Raw genomic sequence first — 21,315 nt, 5'->3', positions numbered from 1 at the left:
GAGAAATCGGCCGTGGCAGAGCACACACTGAATGGGACTGACCACGTAATAAAATTCGCCGGCACGGAAGTTCTAGCTGTAGAGAAGCACTATCACACGCGCTTGTTCAGAGAAGCTGTAGAAATACAAAAACACGCGAACAGTTTCAACAAGAAAGAGGAAAGCCTTAAGGTAAACGGATCCTGGCTTCCCGTACTGCAGCGAACGACCGTCGCAGGTAGCAAGAGGAGAACCGCACCGGAAATGACCGCGGAGAAGCCCTCGGACGTTGGCGCGCCAGGTACATATAGTCTGCGGCCGCGAGCTCGCCTCCTGTTCACCACCGGCAATGGAGGGTGAAGCTTTGGCAATGCCAGCCACTCGTGCTGGCGAAACGTCAGAAAAATCATTAGATGAACGTCGGCCGAAGAACCCGAGACAGAAGCCAATAGGCAGTTTTTCAAGAAGTGGCCACGAAAGCCTTAACAATTTTGTACTTGTTTTAGTTCGCAAAACTGTTCTTACAACCAATTTGTTCATCTTGGTTAAAATTTCGATACTGCGTGAAAGTCTATTTTGTAATTCTTTTATAAGTTTCACTGTAAATTCAATGCATCATTTTGTTACCAATTTGATGCTGTCCTCAGACAACTTCAACTTGCTAGCACAGATTTCAAAAGCATAGCCAAGTGTAGTATATGGATTAAGATGACTTTTCTGAAGAGATGTAGTTATGGTAATAGCAGGCTCATAAGTCGCTCTTTTACAATGTCCAGCAGTTTTGTGGGATAGGAGTTTTCACTCTCTAATGGTTTCGTGGCTGTCTGGACTTCACATAAAACACTTTGTAAGTAAGTTACGTGCTGCAAATTGTTTGGATCTTTGAACAAACGATGGAGCAGTTCTGCAGTGTAACAATTTTCTCTAGTTTTACACATAGAGAAATGCAATTTAAGTTAATCCCATTGTTGTTAAATATGATAGATTGCTGGATGTATGGAAAGCCATCATGTCACACTTACTTTTTTAAGTATTTTCAGTGGTGCTTTGCCACAATTTATTGCTTCAGATATTTTTCTTGGAGATTGACAAAACGTATTAAAAAACTAAAAACCCGCCTCAACTGTGATAAAAGCACCTAGTGTTAAGTGTTAACCCAGGTTTCAGAGTAGATAACTACACCTTCTTCAGAACAACAATAAAACCCACAAGTGCCTAAGAAGACCTTTGTCAATGATTAAAAGAACACCATAGCTATACATTTATAAAGGAAAAGGAAAACACAAACAGTATATATGTACAAAGTCAAAACCACTATTTAACTGAATGGTGTATGCACCACCTCACACTATTAAGTTAAGTAGTGGTTTTGACTTTGTACATATGTACTGTTTGTGTTTTCCTTTTCTTTTTCGTTTATAAATGTATAGTTGTGGTGCTCTTTTAATCATTGACAAAGGTCTTCTTAGGTACTTGTGGGTTTTATTGTTGTTCTGAAGAAGGTGTAGCTATCTACGCCGAAAACTTGGTTAACACTTAACACTAGGTGCTTTTTTCTCAATCGAGGTGGGTTTTTAGTTTTTTAATGTATTAACCAACGATTGCTGACGTGCTGCGATGTTGAAGGTTCTTATAGACAAAACCTGTTGTAGGTTCCTCTCATCATATATCTGTGGTTTTGAATGTAGCATTTTCTGAAGCGTGACTAATTACCAGTTGTAAAGAATGACTTTTGTGATGCACAAGTACAACATCTGGCAGTCCACAATCTTTCTTAAATTTTGTTTAGACTATTATTCACTCCTGTCATAATTGATGCATTATCTGTGCCTATCCCAATGAAATTTTCAATTTACATGTTGTGATCTTTTGAAGTTACTATGATTGCATCGGCCAGACATTTTGCATGGTCGTTTTCGGCGGGAATAAGTGACACTTTTTTTTTTTTTATTCACTATAATATTTTGTTGCAATTCCTAGATGTTTTAAAATACTTGTGTCAGTGCAGTCGTCTACCAGCAGACTAAATTTTTCATTACTAATATCAGCTTGCAGTACTTTCTTGAAAAGTGGACCCAACACTTCACTTATTATGTTTGAACACTTCAGTCGATGTAATTGTAAGTCTGTGGTGAATTTAGTCAGGAACATAAAAGTGGGGTTATACTGTATCTTACATTTGTATGATAGTCTCAGTTCTTGTATTCACATGAGAACTACTGTGTCATTACACATACACATGTTTGTAGATAACTTCTCTGTGAAAGCTGCTACTTGTTATTTGTTACAGTCAGCTACTGAGAAGGTTTGTGTGTTTATAAAGTGTATAATAAGAGGAAAGATATTCAGCCCATCGTGAGATGCCATCAGTTAATCTTTTAACTGCACGAAGAAAATTATTTTTCAAAAGTACATATTTATTTCATGAAATTACAATTAAATCCATACCATTAGCTGCTGACAGGTGTTGATATACATCAATGGGGACAGTTGAAAATGTATGCCCTGACCAGGACTCAAACCTGGGATCTCCTGCTTACATGGCAGATGCTCTATCCATCTGAACCACCGAGGGCAGTAGGTCAGATAACTAATGGAGAGGTACAGAATCAAATCAGGGAGAAAGGAACATAGTGGTACAACTTGATCAAAAGAAGGGATAGGTTGACGGGAAGGATCAAAGAATAGTTAATTTGGGGTGAAGTAATTGTAGAGGGTGACCAAGGCATAACTGCAGTAGATATGAACCTTGCAAAGGGTAAAGTAGCATGCATCAGATCATTCTTTGGACTGAATGCCATAACAGCAACACAATTGTTACTATGATGCTTCAAAAGTTAATAGCAAGTCTTACAGAATCTGCAATAAACTGCAGAAGAAGCATGGGTAAAAAATTCTTACAGCACATGAACATGTGGGTTGTTCTTGTTTTCTTCCCAATGGATTAGTATAGTGGCCGGCACAAAAATAGGGCTTCAAGGTCATCTCACCATCTTACAGCATTGCCAGGTTATATATATATATATATATATATATATATATATATATATATATATATATATATATATATATATATATATATAGTGATAATTTCAAATGTTCATAAAAATTTTAAAAAATTGGCAACTCTATTTTTAGTCTAGAATATGAAGGAGTACTTTCCAAAATAAAATTGTCACTAGCTGCTAGGAAAAAAATGAAAATTAATGTTACAAGAAATTTTTGAAGAAAATAATTTTTTACTTCAACCTATGGTAGTAACAGAATCACTAATGTAATTGGACTGGGAAAAAAAATACTCAGAGTTGAAAAGCATATGCTGTGTCCTTTAATTTCAGAAACATAAAAGTATCCTGAGATAAAAAAAATAAAATATCAGAAGAGGTGTAAAACTGTGCCGAAAAATGTAATTGCTCATGAATTTTTTTTCTGTAGGACTGCGAAGAAACTTCCCCGCGAGAAAGTTGTTAAGAAAACTACAAAATTATTTTTGGTAACAGTTCAGACATCATTATTGTATCGTATCACATACAGAGGCAAATTACTTCTGCGATATTCCATGTGCAGCAGTGCGCGAGTCATTGTAGGCCGTCATCAAGAGTTTTGTCTGGACGGCTCGCTTTAATATGACTGACAATATTCCATACTTCCCAAAAATATTTTACTCGCTGCTAATACATATCCTTCGTCATTGCATCCGTCACTCAAAATGCCAATATATGCTACGCAAAAGTAATTATAGTTATTTTGAAGACAATATTTTCACTGAAGTCGAGCAAAATATTTGTTCGAAAGGTTTTGTGAAACCAAAGTTTTATCTAAATTTGCTGTAAGCCTATTATTCTCAGCATGCAATACGTGCTTGGTACACAAAAACCTCATTCTTACTACCACAATGTCCCTGTCTTGTGTTACAAATTTTGTCCATCATTACAGTTTCTGAATTAAAAACCAAGTGGGCGGAGAAGACAGTGCATTGAAGTGACTGGCCAGAATAATCAATTTTATCACAGACATTACCCTGTATTTCTCTAGCCTATCGGATACTATCCTCTGTCATAGTAAAGTAATACAATTCTATGTTCTAGCTTTTCGTAAAAGTCGTCAAATATCATAGATTTCTATGCTCTTCTTTGAGAATCAGAATAGGTGCTGGGACTGTTCCGATGTTACTGCACTGTTTGTATATACAGTTGATACAGAAGCACCACAACATTTTGTCATTTTATGAACTGCATTACCCTTACTATGAAACAGCCAGTAAATCCTTCTGTGGAAAAAAAAAAAAGAGTCAAATTTTGAATGGACTAGTAAACCAATTGCAGTAAGAGTATATCCAAATGCAAAGACATTCAATACAGATTTTTAGGAAAAACTGTTGTTAATTAATGCAAAATTGACAATCTTATTTTAATTGACTGTTGCCGGCCGGTGTGGCCGAGCAATTCTAGGCTCTTCAGTCTGGAACCGCGCCACCGCTATGGTCGCAGGTTCAAATCCTGCCTTGGGCATGGATGTGTGTGATGTCCTTAGGTTAGTTAGGTTTAAGTAGTTCTAAGTTCTAGGGGACTGATGACCTCAGATGTTAAGACCAATTGTGCTCAGAGCCATTTGAAACAATTGACAGATACTATTGAGTAAACTAATGGTCACCATTTGTGATAAATTTATCGGACGTCTACTGTAAGGGAAAACATTCACAGTATGTCCTCTATAACTGAAATAAATAGACAAACATTTAAATCAATTCAGCTTTTTACATAGTCAACACTTACCTAAACTGAAGGATCTTCTGGCTCCATGTCGTCACATTCACTATCACATGTTTCAACCAAGTCTGTCATCACAGATTCCACTAGGGTGTCTCTTAAACCCTGGTTCAAGAAATCAGTTTCTTGCAAGGCTTCTGCTTGTTTTATGCACCCCTCCCAGTCCTGGTGAGTAACATTGACAAGAGTTTTGTGTGTTAGCTTCTTGACATCAGCAAGTATGAAAGTAGTATTTCTTTTCGCTTTACTTGGGCCCATATCAGTTCAATAGGATTATAATGGCAGTTATATGGTGGTAGACGTACCACGTCCCATTTCATTTGCCAGTTGATCTAATTCGTAAGTCTTTTTGGTACCTACGATTTCTTCTTTAAACAGGAGTTCAGCCTTCGTTTCATTGACTGAAAATGAAACATTCTTTCTCTTTAACCACTCCATAATATCTGCCTAGCGTCGATTTGAACGTGGCAGCTTTTCTATCTGAATGGAGTGGTAGCTGGCACTATCACGATAATTGACTGTTCTTCAGCACAGACAACAGTCGAATAAACCAATTCTTAAGAACTTCTCCATTCATTTCTGAATGGTAATCGGATTGGCAAGAACTTTTCCCACCATGGTAAACAAGTTTGGCCTCTGGTATGAAGACTGTGGTTAATGAACCAGCTTGGGCGATGATTACTCGGCCACCTGTACGAGTAGGCACTTTCAAACCACCATTTCCTTTGGAGTCATGCCATATACACTTATTGGTGTGGTTCTGTGAAACCCAAGTTTCATCCAAGTACACTACAGTCCTGGTGTCTTCAGCATGCAAGAAGTGCATTGTACGCAAAAGCTTCACTCTTGCTGCTGCAATGTCTCTGCGTTCCATTAAGAATTTCTGTCCATCATTACACTTCTTGAATCAGAAACCAAGGGGATGGAGAAGAAAAAGAGCCCGGGTAATTAATTTTTTCATGGAGGTCAGCCTGTATGTTTTTAGCCATTGGATACTCTCCTCTGTCATAATATCCAAGTACAGTTCTACGCATGAGCTCTTTGTTAAAATCCTCAAAGTCGGTTGATTTCCGTTCACATTTGTATCCCTTTCTTGGAGACTCGAAACACTCATTCATGTCTGGAGATTCTGCCAATGACACAGATTTGCTAATACAGCCTATGGTTGATTTGGAGACACCACACGCTTTAGCGGTAAGGTTATGAATTTGGGCAAAATGTAAGTTAATCCTCGCTTCTTCATTGTCGGCCAGATCAGTAAAGAACTTGAGTGCATTCAATATGATAATTTTCGATTGTTTACGAATGTCTTTCCACCCTTTACGCACACCGACCAGAGGAGTACTACCAGTAGGCCATTGCTCCTGCATTGTTGTTCACCACCGAACACATGTCAAAGCACCATTCTAAAGACAGTAAGAGACTGAGATCAAACATGAACACTCAATATAGCTCAGTAACACTGAGCTTTCAGCTGCTCTGACTGCACCACTAACGGTACCTACATGGCATCAAAGCCGAGAGGCGGGCAAATCACAGCCCGCAGCCCCTGCTGGCGGCAGGCAGCGACCGTGATCTTGAGGACTCTACTTTCGTGCCAGCCAGTCTAGTATTGCATGTACACACATCAAAAAAAGTTTTGCATCACCTTGGTTCCAAGAGTTCTGGAACATGTACAGAAAATTGGAATAGAGATCAACATAAACATCATTTCCGCCCTTTTTATTGCTCATGAAAACCACATGTTGCATGTTGTACCACCATTCAGCAAGACCTCAAGAGGTGGTGTCCAGATTGCTGTACACACCAGTACTTTTAATACCCAGTAGCACATCCTCTTGCATTGATGCATGCCTTTATTTGTCGTGGCATACTATCCACAAGTTCATCAAGGCACTATTGGTTCAGCTTGTCCCACTCCTCAATGGTGATTCGGAATAGATTCCTCAGAGTTGTTGGTGGGTCACATCGTCCATAAACAGCCCTTTTCAATCTATCCCAGGCATGTTCGATATGGTTCATGACTGGAGAACATGCTGGCCACTCTAGTTGAGCAGTGTCATTATCCTGAAGGAAGTCATTCACAAGATATTGATGATGGGTGCGCTAATTGCCGTCCATGAAGACAAATGCCTCACCAATATGGTTGCATCATTCTGTCGGAGGATGGCATTCACGTATCATACAGCCATTACTGCGCCTTCCATGAGCACCAACGGCGTATGTCAGCCCAACATAATGCCACCCCAAAACAGCAGGGAACATCCACCTTGCGGCACTCTCCGGACAGTGTGTCTAAGGCATTCAGCCTGACCAGGTTGCCTCCAAACACATCTCCGACGATTGTCCGGTTGAAGGCACATGCGACACTCAGCAGTGAAGAGAACGTGATGCCAGTTCTGAGCAGTCCTTTCGGCGTGGTGTTGGGCCCATCTGTACTATGCTGCAGGGTGTTGTGGTTGTGGCATGTCATCAACAATTTATGTCTCTCTGTATCTCCTCCATCTCCAAACAACATCGCTTTGGTTCACTCCGAGATGCCTGGACACTTCTCTTGTTGAGAGTCCTTACTGGCACAAAGTAAATGTGCGGGCACAATCAAACCACGGTATTGACTGTCTAGGCATGGTTGAACTACAAACAACATGAACTGTGTACCTCCTTCCTGGTGGAATGACTGGAAGTGATCAGCTGTCAGACCCCCTCCATCTAATAGGCGCTGCTCATGCATGGTTGTTTACATCTTTGGGCGGGTTTAGTGACATCTCTGAACAGTCAAAGGGACTGTGTCTGTGATACAATATCCACAATCAACATCTATCTTCAGGAGTTTTGGGAACTGGGGTGATGCAAAACTTTTTTCATGTGTGTATTTAAAATAGTGTTCTCATAGTATCCATTTCTATTGAAAAAAGTGTTATCTTTTGTTACATCATCAGGATTAAAATAAATTTTAGTATTTAACATTGGGACTTTTATGATATCGTGGTAACTTGCCAGCTGTGCTGCATTTGATCTGATTAGTTGTTCTGATATGCAGTGCTTTGTAACTGAATGATACTGTTTATTACAGAATGGCAACAAGCTGTTTCTTCGAATGAGAATAACATCATAAATAATTCAGTTCTTGATTCACTGGCTTACGTTTGTAAACATTACTGGGATGAACCAAAGGGAAACTTATTTTCACCATTAACTTTATGCCAGCAACATGGAATAAGCGAAAAGCAGTTCCAGTGGACAGCATTAACTGTGCGTGCTTCATTGCATGCATGGGATGACATTGAAGCCCTCTTATTTACAAAGGCAAGATATATTTTTTGTAATGAGAAGCTAATTGTGAGTTGCTCTTTAAATATATGTTATACCTGTAGTAAAATTACAGATGTATTGAGAAATCCTTACAAAACTGCAACACATTAAGGTACATTTGAAGTAGAAGATATACTGAATATTAGGAATATGGCCAATGACTGTGCAAGTGTGAAACTGTCGTTTGACGGCTTTTGTGATGTACTCAGAATGTGGGAGGACTCATAGAATGTGTGTATGACTGTTAACAATCATTTTTCGCCTGTGTATAGATGTTGGTAACTACATAACATAACTAATGAAACCATAATTGTGCTACTGTGATATGAAAAATGAAGGTAATAATAATTGTCATTTGAGAAATAATACCATGTAACCATGTAGATTTTTTGCATAAAAGCAAAATGCATGGAACCACAGCATATTGTTATTTAATAAGTAATATCTCTACCTGTTGGAAAGCAGTTCTCGAGGCAAAATTTCAGTTAATGGGAAAGGACAGTTTTTCACAAGACTATCTTTTCACTGGAACAGAAACGCTCTTATGAGATTAGTGCATGAAAATGAGGATTTATTTTTGAAAGTCATTGATACCTGTAAGCCACTGCACCAATCATTGATTCTATGCAGATTTTCCTGCATTTTGGCATTGCAACGTCCCCAAAGGTAAGAGTATTGTCCAAGTACAGACTCACAGATTTTCTGATGCTCCAATTACATGGTATTTTGTAAAGAATTGAAAATTTATCATCCACATGGTAAAAGCAGGTGAGATGAATCAAGTATACCAACTGACCTAAACCCCCTATGCAGTATAGTTTCTTCAGTGCTGTAATAATGACAAGTTAATCGTGAAGAAAATCAGAGCCTGAATCTCAGTGATAGACTGAAACTGCGTCCCAGATTTCTGCTTTCCATGGACAAGACTTTACCATAGAGCTCAGATGCTAGTTTACTGAAATCTCGTGATGGATAGTAACTGCACATTGATCAAAATACTTTCATATTTGATAGCATTACCATAATCTGTAATTTTCATTTGTGCCCCAACAAATACTAACATGTCTATACAGAGTTGCATTTAGACACTATGTTTCTTTGTTAATTTGTTTGGAATATGATTAATGATGAATCTGTTGTCTTCCTAAGTTCTTTTACAGTGATCTTTTTTGGACTGACTCACCACAAAATTACTTTTCCTTACAGTGAGAGATTAGGCACTTTTTTAATAAAAGAATGCCAAGCCAGTTTCAAATAAAAAATGCACTGGGCATTGGGGGACAGAGAGAGGTGGGTGTTTAAAAGTGCAACAGAGTTGGTGGTTGGCTTTTGATATTTTAATTTAGTCAATTTAAAAATCCAGTTGTTAATCAACAATAAACTTATCTATAGCTTAACCAAGCAATGTGTGTATCTATTGATGAGGACAGGATTTCAGCATGTTGTGTTCCAATGTGGGAGATGAAGAAACTGTTTGGATATCAGCACAGTAGGAACATAAAGCATTCAAAATTATTGTCTTTTCAGAGAAGAAAAATATTAGGGAACAAGGTGAAAAATCCTACTTTGTTACTAATTGAGAAGTGCCCCATTGATGTTAGCTTGCAAAAAACTAGTGGTTACAAAATGGATAACAGGAAATTAACATCACCTTTTATACGTTGTGTGTCCCTTTGGAATCAAATCTGGAAGCTGGAGAGATTGAATAAGAGTCTTTGACTGTTCTTTCCGTCAACCTGTAATCTTATAAAGTTGTGTCCCCAGCACAGAAGACAGCTTGTTGGTCATATGACCTCCTTCTGCAGATGCTGTTACACTGTCAATTTGAACCTATGATTGTGCGTTTTGCAAGATGCCCCTTGCCCAGATCAGTCTCTATACCTACAGACGGCAAGCAAGATCTGTAGTACTGACAGTGAAACGATACTTCTCATTAATGTATCCTGTTTGGTTATTACTCAAATATTCACACATTTACACTGTCTTTTAGAACACTCGACATAGCTTTCTTAATTGTATGGTAACTTTTTCTGACAACTTTCGAAATATGATACACATGTCCAGCTCTCTGGTACGCACTAGATAGAATGAATATGACATATTCACAATTAAGTTACACCCGATATAGAGTACAACATGTCCGGCTCTAGAGAACACCCGAATCAGTGTGTCTATTACGTGTTCACATCTAAGTAATGCACGATACTGAGATACGTGTTTGACCCTCCAGAATGCCCAAAACAGAGATACATGTCCAGAAGGTGTTCAAAGCACTTCAGTTGCAATATGGTTGCTCTTTTGGTTCTCAAAACTAGTGAAATTTAATAAACAACAACAATAGACTTGTAGGGTTACCATGAGAGATTGTTATACTAAAAACTGGGTTAAACACAATGAAAAGTATATAAATACTTAATAAGAGAAGTTAGGCATTTTGGCGCCTAGCACCTGAATGTGCTGACCAATCAGGAAGTTCAGTACAATTGATGGACTCTCCCATGCAGCTGGTACATATTGTACCATCTGTTGCTTGTACCTCACTCCACTTTTGTAGCATATACTATTTCACATGTATCAAGCTGCATCAAGGCGAGAGTCTAGCAAAATAAAATACTGGCAGCCACAGCCAGGAATATCACACATCTCCCTCTTTCTTTGATTTCCAAAACTGGCCTGTCCTCGAAGACATCTAACAAATTTGGAAATGAGAAAATTTTTCCCCAAATTTGGAATAAAATTGAAGTTTCCAATCTCTCAGGTGCTCCCCCCCCCCCCACACACACACAATAAAAAAAAAAGAAAGAAACCTAGAAAATTGCTGTTCCTAAAATATCACCCCAATTAACCAAAATCATTGACTTACTAATGCTACACATATACTTTCTCATCTCAATTCTATCAATAAACTTTCACAAAACACACATTACATCATGAACTTGTTCTTGCTACAAAATATCATTTATGATTTTCGGCTTATAGCTATTTTCTATAGTCTTGTTATTCAACAATAAACATCAGCACCTGGACCATTAAATCTCCTCATAAACACTCACTACACTTATTGATGTTAATATATGATAGGAACTAAACAATATATGTCATCGGCGCAATGCTGTCCAGCTTTACACAACACGTTTTCCATCTATGATCAGCACAATGCCGTCCACTTTTACCTAATAACACCCCTTCTTGTCTGGCGCGATGCTGTTGCTCACCACATTGTTTTTGTCGTGTTGGGTGCCTTTGGCTGCTGAAGTCAACCACAGACACCTATCTCTGCCGTTTGCCACTTGCTAACATTGGGCTGCAGCAGGTGGAGGTGACAGGTGTTGCTTCCATGTCATCCACCTCACCTGCTGTACACTGCTCTGCTAACTGCTCCCTGAGGCATTGTTTCTCGTAGCGGTGAAATAAAACATAGTCACTTTGGACAAGAAACTTACAGAAGTTCAAACAGGATATAATTTCACAGTTCACGCAGTGTCACTTTTTATCTTTTTCACTGTTCATAAACTGCTGATTCGGGCATTTTATGATAATCATTACAGTCCACTGTTCTCACTATGACTTTCACGTCTCACCCACTTCACAGTTTTCATTAACGGATAGTAGCCTCTTCTTTAAATACACATTCCCCAGCAAGGAGATGCTATGCATAAATTTTGTGTCCCTTTGGAAGTCAGATCTGGAAGCTGGAGAGATCTGGAGTGATTGAGTAAGTGTCTCTGACCATTTTTTTCCACCAACCTGTTGTCTTGTAAAGTTGTGTCCCCAGTGCAGAAGACAGCCTGTCGATCGTGAGATCTTCTTCAGCAGAAGCTGCTATGCTGTCAATTCTATCCTTTGATTGTGCTTTTTGCAGGATGCCACTTGCCCAGGTTAGTCTCTGTAATCTATAGAGGGCAAGATCTGTAGTACTGACAATGATGGTAGGTGACAGTTCTCATTAATATATCCTATTTGGTTATTATTCAGATATTCACACATATACACTGCCTACTACAACACTTGACATAGCTTTCTTAATTTTTGGTAACTATTCTGACAACTTCCAAAATATGATACACATGTCCACAACTCAGTTACATCTGATATAGAGTACAACATATCTGGCTCTTCAGAACACCCGAATCAGAGTGACTATTACGTGTTCACATCTAAGTAATGCACAATACTGAGATAAGTGTCCGACCCTCCAGAACTCCCAAAACAGATATATGTGTCCGGCCCTCCAGAACGCCAAAAACAGCCACTAGTGCAGCCAAAGTACTTTGTCTCCCAGGTGCGCCAGAGTGACCCGAAGGTGTTCGAACAACTTCGTTTGCAATATTGTTACTCTTATGTTTCTCAAAACTAGTGAAATTTAATAAACAAACACAATAGACTCATAGAGTAACCACTAAAAACTGGATTAAATACAATGAAAATTATATAAATAATTATTATGAGAAGTTAGGCGTTTTGGTGCCTAGCATCCAAACGTGCCGACCAATCAAAAGCAAGTTTAGTACAATTGGAGGACTCTCCCATGGAACTGGTACATACTGTATCATCTGTTGCTTGTACCTCACTCCACTTTTTTACCATATGCTACTTCATGTGTATCAAGCTGCATCAATTCAAGCTTCCAGTAAAATAAAATACTTGCAACTACAGCCAGGAATATCACACTTTTCAGCATTTCCAACTAAATACAACTCTGTGGTATAGGCTCCAAGTAACTCCCAGGAGCTGGGACTAGGGACAATTGTGATCTACAATAGTGGCCATGTGGTTTCTCTGCCAGTGAGGATCTGTCCTGAGGAGATGCACAGGACTAAAAAAGAAATAATGTCAAGGCCTCCTTCAGTGGCGTGCTGTTGAGGTTTTTTTCCTATTTGGAACTTGTAGGTGTGTACCAAATATTTGGACATGCCATTCGAGGCAGTGAGGAGCAGTGCTGTGTCGATTAACATGATTCCATTAGAGGTGCAGAATTTCTGGAACTCCGCCAACATAAATCAAAGACCAAGGTGTCTGGGGATCTTCAAGGGCAAACAAGTATACTAGCACCTGATTGTTTTCGCCAAGGTTGTGGACTGCACACGGAACACAAAGGGGCATCCACTGCGTCCCTCCACAACCAGGAGCCACATAGATCTGCAGAAAGGACCTGAAAAAATCCAAATGTAGACAAGATCAAGGAGACATCATGGTGGGCCATGGTAAATACTGACCTGGGGAGGGGGTGGGGGGGTGGTTGCTGTTGCTTACTCTGGCATATGCAACACTCCCTTACCATCCAGGCAATATCCGCACCTGTACCACAAAAGTAAACATGTTGCTGGGTGAGATGAATTAACAAGTTGCCAGATGAAGTTCTTCATCATTACAACTTTCCAGTGGCCTTCATGGGGAAGGTGAAAGGCCTAATGTCAGAGGGTGCTGGGAATCAGCACCTGAGCTCAGCCCGTGGTACCAAGTGGGGATGGAAACTTGTGCCATCTGTTCCATTATGCTTGGAGGTCCAGGTGTGTCTGCTGTTTCTTACCTGTGGGCCACCCCTGTGTTGTATATTGCAAAATCTTGGAGGACAGGGTCATTTGCCATGTGTTGTGCCATGAGGCATGCGACAATGGGGAGGTTGGATATGATGTCTGTGGCCTCACCTTCCAAATGAAAAAACGTACTTATGGATCTTTGTCAACTCCAGGTCATAACGAATATGCAGTCGCAAAAGGATGTCTGCATTGGCATGGGTAGCAATAAGGCCATGCTGGATATCGTAGGCATATCCTGAGAGAAAAAGGGCCCACCATTGCAGCCTTTGTGCCATTTGGATTGATATTTCTGCTGATGACTTGAAAAGCGTCTTTAGGGATTTATGATTGATCATGAGCGTGAAGCGATGGCTATAGATCTAATCATGGAAGTGTTTGATTCCAAAGACGAACACCAAAGCCTCTTTTCCACCTGACTGTAATTCCTCTGCACTGCCGTGCGGGTTTTTGATGCAAATGCAATGGGTCGCTCCACATTGTTACTCATGTGGGACAAAAGTGCGCCGATCCTGCTGTCTGAAGCATTGACCACAAGAACTAAGTCATTTTGCTGCCATCGTGTGCCATTAAGGAAGTAGGCCGAAGGAGGGCCAGCTTCAGGTCATGGTACCCCATATTACATTGGGAGGACTACTTCCAGTACATGTTCTTACTGATGAAGTGGGGCAGCAGCTCCACAGTTGTGGCATATGGAATGCACTGCCAGTGGCATTTCAGCTGGCCCAATACAGACTTTAGCTGGGACACGTCTCTGGGAACCGGTAATTGTTGGATGATGGACACATGCTGTGGCATAGGCCAGATACCCAATGCACTGAATATGTCCCCTAAATACTCGGCCTGGTGGATGAATAAATAGCATTGGCAAGATTACAGTGAAAATTTGTCATCATGAATGTGGAGAAGAGTGTCTCTAGGTTATGGGCAAGATCGGACTATTCTTTCTACTGACCAGAATACCACCAGGATAGTTTCACCATCACTCAATATCTTTAAAGTGTTGCTCCAAGTACCTCTGGAGCTTGTTTGGGCACTGACAATGTCAAATGGGAGTGTGGTATATTAGTACAATACAACTGGAGTATTGATAACAGCAATCTTTCAGGAGTCTTCATCCAATGCGAATTCGAGTTATGCATCCCAAAGGTCGATTTTGATTAACACTTTTCCTCCGGTGAGACAGGAAACAATGTTCTCGATCTTGAGAATAGGACACAAGACTACCACAAATTGGGTGTTGATGGTGACCTTGAAGTTGTGCAGATGCAGATGGTGCCCAGTGACTTCTCCACCATCATGATGTGTAAGGTCCATTGGCTAAACAACTAAACATAACTGGGGTGAGGGTGCCAACTTCCTGGGTGTGTTGCAATTCCAGTCGAAGCTTATCCTGTAGTGTAAACTCGACGCAGCGGATCTTAAAAATTTTGAGACTGCAGTGGATAACAGCAAGATATGTGCCCAGAATCCGGAAACACCCATTGAAGACTTCTGTAACATTGACATGAGTTTCGCCAAGCGTTCGGTGGTGTAGGGGCATAGGCCCAGTGCGTGGACTACTTCATAAGTGTCATGAATCTTGAAGGCATTAAGGAAGTCTAGACCAAGCATCTTGGATGCCCTGGGGCTGCCACCACCAAAATCGGAGCCGGTGTTACTGTGGTGCCATGGAAGAATCTGGGTTGGAAGCATCCCATACAGTAATGAGATCGTTACTAAAACTAGATAACGTGGTCTCGAGAGTGTGCAGTGGAGGAGACCCAATGGCTTGGTATGTGGTCCAGTAGATGGCAGTAGCCAACAACCCAATAATGATGACTGGTTTGTTTCCTTTTTTATCTGTATGGACATCAGTTTAATGGACATGGGAGGACAGTCCATACAAATGCCACATCTTGAAAGCTGGGCTGTGTAAGATCCTCCTCGGAGTCACTTCATGCCCAGTTCACAGACATTGGAGTGGAAGAGTGACTGTCTTCTGCCTCATGTCCAGACTCTCTGCAGGTGGTACACGTCAGCATGTGGAAACGACACTGGTGTCACGGGTGGCTAACAGGACACTGCTTGCAGGATGGTAATAGTCTGAAAAGATGTGTCCCGGGAGGGTCTTTGTCTGATGAAATGGTGTTGATGGGCTTCCAACTCCAGATGGGAGGTAAATAGGAGGGCTGTGTCTTGTATAGAAGCTTCTGCCCAGATTGTTTGTTCGAAAGCTTTGATGATCCTCCTAGAGGCCTTCATCAGGTTTATGACCTAAAATCATATGTTTGACTACAGTCGATTCATAAGAGAGCTTGCATTGGTCATTGGAACATTGAAACCTGAATTCCCGGGAGAGACCCTGGAGCCTAGCTATTCATTCCCTATAGGTTCTGGAATGTAACTTTGGCAGCTAAAATTTTTGTGCTGCGCTGCTGCAAAGTCTATCTGAGTGTAGAAATAGTCAGCTAAGCTTTTCTTTTAGGAAGCATATGGTACAGCTCCACTTTGAGAGGTAACTATTGTAAAAGCTGGTAGATTGCAGGTCCTGCATCCACCAATAGGAAGCCTTGCTGCTGATCATCACCACGTATGTTGTACACTGTAAAGTGCTAATCTAATTGTGGTATGAATTAGGCCCAAGACTCAATTTTCCTATCAAAGGATTGAAAGGGAAGTGATACTGATGTACCTGAACATACACGGGTGACAGGATGGGAACCTAACCCCACTGTTACTGGAGTGGGTGTTTTGAAGGTGATAATTTGTTCCATTAGGACCTCGTTTGCCTGTTGCACCCTGTGGAGTAAGAGCAGCACCAGATGTATAATGTCTGCATTTTGCAGTACTGGTGCTGCTTGTTCATGTTGTACCTGGGACATGGCACATGTGTTCTAACAGTTCAAACATTCTCATCACCAGTGAAAAATCCAACTTTGTTACTAATTAAGGAGAACACTGGTAGATGTTACAAACAGCTGCTTCATTAGCTTGCAAAGAACTAGTGGTTACTGGGGGAAACAAGAAATTGCCCACATGTCTTTAGCAATTCCAATTAAATACAGTTCTGGGAGCCAGAACTAAAACAGGAAAAAACTACCACTCGAACTGTTGCCTACTACAAAACCTAACTTCTTGGTGTGACACAGTCTTCTGTGATGGCACACTGACAAATGCTTAAGTGATGGTCTCCAAGCAGTTGGCACATGACTTGACTTGCTCTCACTGGTGGGAAGTGTCCTCAGTGGTCCCTGGATTAGATTAAATAGTTATCTTCAGGAAAAGACATGCTGCCCCATTCTCTCATGACTGGATGGAAGTGTGGTTTTGCTGATGCCTGGTGAGGTACCCCATGGTCTGTAGCTCCCCGTGTGTCACCTGATGATCTGGGTTTATAGTTGACATTTCCCCGTGGCTGCTACAGTATGGGCTAGTGTCGCCTACTTTGACCCGCACATCATAACTGTCATGAATGTTGTGGCTGATGCCCCTGTTCACCATAGGAAAAGGCATCTTAGCATTACTGAAAAGTGGCAACAAAATAACCTATTAACAAAAAATTGCATTTTGATGTGTTGTGGCCACACAGTGTAATTCACTGTACTGGCTGCATGGCTCACTGTAAGAACACTTAGTCCTAAATAGTCGCATAATTGCTTCAGTCACATGCTTTATTTCATCAACTTATATATGCTTTTTTTTATCGTTATCACTAGTTTTTATTCATAGCGTTCAGATTGCACTAATTATAGCACTCATTGAAATTTGTACTTGTGATTATATGCATTTTTTTCATTCCACCAAAGACATTACTGTTCCCCTTGAAATGCCCAGTATGAGATAGCATTCATTTGTCCATTTCAGTAAGTCCTATTATTATGCTATATGTGAGTAGTATGTACAGTTGATGGGATGATTGAAAAACAGAAATATTTTTGAAACTAACTTTAGGGTACATGTGACAGTTTGCTGAGGTACTGTTTATAATATTATGAGAAGAGTAAAGGACTTTTTTTTTTAATTTTTAGAGTTGGCTTGGTGGGAAGAAATTGAAGACTGCTGTTCCCGTGGAGCCGCTTATGTTGAAGCTTCACGAACTTGGTGCACCAAATGATGTACTGTGTAAATATTTGGCTTTCATAGACAATACTGGGAAACGACTAAACATTGCTCGTAAACTACAATGCCACAGAACTGTTATTGATGTGAGTAGACACTGAAATTCTATGAAATTACTGTACTTCTAATGCAGTCCTTATTGCACAGATTTTTTTCCTTCATTCAATAATGTGTCTTTGTAATTGTATTCTAAGAGTATATGTGATACTTCAATGATCCCAAACTGAAGAATATTTATGCCAAAGATGTACGTGATACACTGATGATCTCAAAGTGAGGAACATAGTATGTATTGTCAAATTATGATGTAACAGACAGAGATAGGTTTAACTTGAGTAAAGGCTGTCCTTAGTTATTTTAGATTTAGTTCTGGTTTTATATATTTACAGTTTTCCATGATGTGGACAACTACATATAGTTAAACAGGTTCTCCCTCTACAAACGCTTATTAATGAAAGTATAATTGTGTTGGGTATCAAATGAAATTTGTGACTGGATTTTGGAGTTCTTGGAAGGGATGGGGCAGCATCTTATCACGGATGGAGAATCAGTGAAAAATGTAGAAGTAACTTAATTGAAGTGTGTTGGGACCCTTGCTGTTCATGTTGTGTATTAATTACCTAACAGACATTGTTAAAAGTAAACTCAGGTTTTTTGCAGATGATACAGTTATCAGTAATTATGTGCTGTGTGAAAAAAAATCTGCACAAATATTGTCAAATCTTGGTAAGATTCAAACTGGCACAAAGATTGGCAACTTCTATTAAATGTTTAGAATTTTAAAACTTTACTCCTTGCAAAACATGAAATTGTGGCATCCTACAACTGCGATATCAATGAGTCACATGTGGAATCAGTTAACTCATACAGAACCTGAGTGTAACAATGTGCAGGGATATAAAATGAAATGATCACATAGCCTTAGTCATAGGTAAAGCAGGTGGTTGGCTTAGGTCTATTGCTAGGACACTGGAGAAATGCAATCCACCTGCAAAGGAGACTGCTTATGAATCAGTCATGTGACCCATCTTAGAATATTGCTGAAATTTGTGGTATGTATACCAAATAAGGCTAGCCAGACATGTTGGGCATACACAAAAAAATGGCAGCACGAATGGTCACAGATTTGTTTGGAGAGGAGGGAAAAAAATAGCAATCATGAATTGGCAGACACTTGACGATAGATACCATTCATCTCATGAAGCCTACGTATAAAGTTTCAGAAAACTGTATTAACGCTTTGAGTGCTGCAGACGTGAAATCCCGCCATGCTTCACCTTTCCACAGGGGCTGTAGAGATTGTTAGCCGCTGCAATGGTATTTCCCATTAGTGCTGCATTCACTGTCACAGCCTGGTTGGCCCCCCAGTGATGGCTTTTACCGTCAGTTAGTTCTGCTACCTGTGGTCCTGTAGACGTCTGTAGCCACTCAGCAGTATTTCTGTCAGATTTCACAGTTGCTGTTTGACATTCATGCTAGCTGGTTCCCCATAATCATTTGCATTCTGTTTCTGTGTTGTTGTTTAGCTTTCAGCAGTATTTCCGTCGGATTTCACGGTTGCTGTTCGACATCCATGCTAGTTGGTTCATGTGATCATCTGCATTCTGCTTTTTTGGTGTCGTGTAGCTTTCTGCTTATTCGTCAGGATGTTTAGACTGCTATCACTTTTGAGTTCCCCAATAAATGGCGTGTCACCGTGGTTGCACTAACAAAGAGATCACCAGGGGTGACATTGACAGTGATAGTGAGTGTGTCATCTTGAATGACTTTAGTGGTGATGATGATGATGATGATGATGATGATGATGATGATTCAGAAGAATCTCATAGTAATACACATCTACGTATTTCACCTAGTAGAGCTCATCAGGATAGTTCTTCTTCAGATTCTGAAAGTGAAGACGAATCAGTCCGTAAAAGGCCACACCTTAATGACAAATTTGATTGGCAAAAGCACGATTTCAGTCCAACACTACATGCATTTGATGACTCATCTTCAGGACATAATTGCCAACTAGCACCTGATTCAAGCTTTCTATCCTTTTTCATGCTATTTCAGTCAGAAAATCTGATGAAATTTATAGCACTTGAAACGAACCGATTTTCACTTTTATCATGGCAAATATGTCAGAATGAGTTCATTTTTGACTGCCCACGTGGAAAGATACTGGTTTTAAGGAACTGTATTGCTTCATTGGTATTTTGCTTCTCATGGGCCATGTTAAAAAGTTGAGATGTACTTCTGAGTGCTCCAGTTTTTGTTGAAATTATGTCCCATGATGGTTTTATGCTACTTTTGAGAATGTTGCATTTTAGTGACAACTCCCAACTGTGAAGATAACAGTTGGTTTAAAATTAGGAGAATAAATGAAACAGTTTGTACTGCTTTACACAGTGTGTTTAATCCATAAAAAAAGGTCTGTGTCGATGAATGCCTATTATTGTTCAAAGGTTGCTTATCTTTTAAACAATTCATTCCTTTGAAACAAAGAAGATTCGGAATCAAGGCAATTGTGTTGAGTGACTGTAAAACTGGATACATCTTGGATTTCATTGTATACAGAGGCACAACACCAGAAATTGAAGTCCATAATTTAGAGAAATCCGGTGACATAGTGGCAACCGTAATGAAACCATATTGTGAACATGGACATATCCTGGTGTTTTTTTTTTCCATGTTGTAGACCTTTGTGTTTTGAATGATCACACTCTTCACATATTGGTAACAGAGAGAAAAATACCATTAGCAGATTTTGATTTCTCTGGTATGATAACTTGTGTAAAAATTTGCTACAGCTTGGAGAAGAGATGGGAAATGAAAGCACTCTGATGACGGGAATCCTCTGTGCTTTGCTGGGAGGCACTTTTCAGATGTCATTCCAAGTGACCAGTCCAAGAAACACGGACAATGGTGTAGATATTCAGTCTGCGCAAAATAGAATTTGTGCCAAGAAATGAAACGTGAATGCAAAACATGCAATGTGCCCTTGTGTGTTATACCACATTCTGAAACATACCACAAAAAGAAAAACTTTCAGCCACGTTGATACATCTGCAAGATGAAATCAGGCCCTTACTTCTGAAAAAAATATTTAAAAATAAAAAAGTTAAAAAAACAAATGAAAAATAAGCATAAAAATAAAAAAATTTAACTTCCCTTAGCTGCTTACAGGCATTGACATATGTCAACGGGGACAGATGAAAATGTGTGCCTCGACTGGGACTCAAACGTAGGATCTCCTGCTTACATGGCAGCTGCTCTATCCATCTGAGCCACCGAGGACACAGAGGATAGCGCGACTGTAGGGATTTATCTCTGGCACACCTCCCACGAAACCCACATTCTCAATGTATTGTCCCGCACTACATTCGTAGTGCCCCCGCCAATTATACTCATTACTTGCGGCGCGTTGCCGATTCCTGTAAGAGTTCGGGCACTGTTTGTGCATTCGCACAGAAGAAGAAGATGGTCAAGTGGCCGGTGAGCCTTAACTATATATTTCCTAAGATGGTATCTGTTCTTTCGGACATTTCCAACAGAACAGATACCATCTTAGTAAATAAATTTTAACTTTGCCAATGTCGGTCCAAATCCCGGATGAGAAAGAAGAATGAGAA

At 40.0% G+C, this 21,315-nt stretch overlaps 1 protein-coding gene across 2 annotated transcripts in view; it reads left to right on the top strand.

Annotated features, from left to right (window-relative positions):
* The window catches only part of LOC126248244 (spermatogenesis-defective protein 39 homolog), a 122,831-nt gene that overhangs the window by 82,746 nt on the left and 18,770 nt on the right, over positions 1-21,315 (top strand). For both annotated transcript variants that reach the window (XM_049949094.1, XM_049949095.1), the window contains 2 exons: positions 7,822-8,054; positions 17,608-17,784. In XM_049949094.1, the coding sequence (XP_049805051.1) occupies positions 7,822-8,054; positions 17,608-17,784 (410 nt within the window). The remainder of the gene's footprint in view (positions 1-7,821; positions 8,055-17,607; positions 17,785-21,315) is intronic.

The sequence above is a fragment of the Schistocerca nitens genome, chromosome 3 (assembly GCF_023898315.1).
Source record: "Schistocerca nitens isolate TAMUIC-IGC-003100 chromosome 3, iqSchNite1.1, whole genome shotgun sequence".
Lineage (NCBI taxonomy): Eukaryota > Metazoa > Arthropoda > Insecta > Orthoptera > Acrididae > Schistocerca > Schistocerca nitens.
Note: the sequence above shows the minus strand (reverse complement) of the source record. Positions and strands in the feature narration are given on the sequence as shown.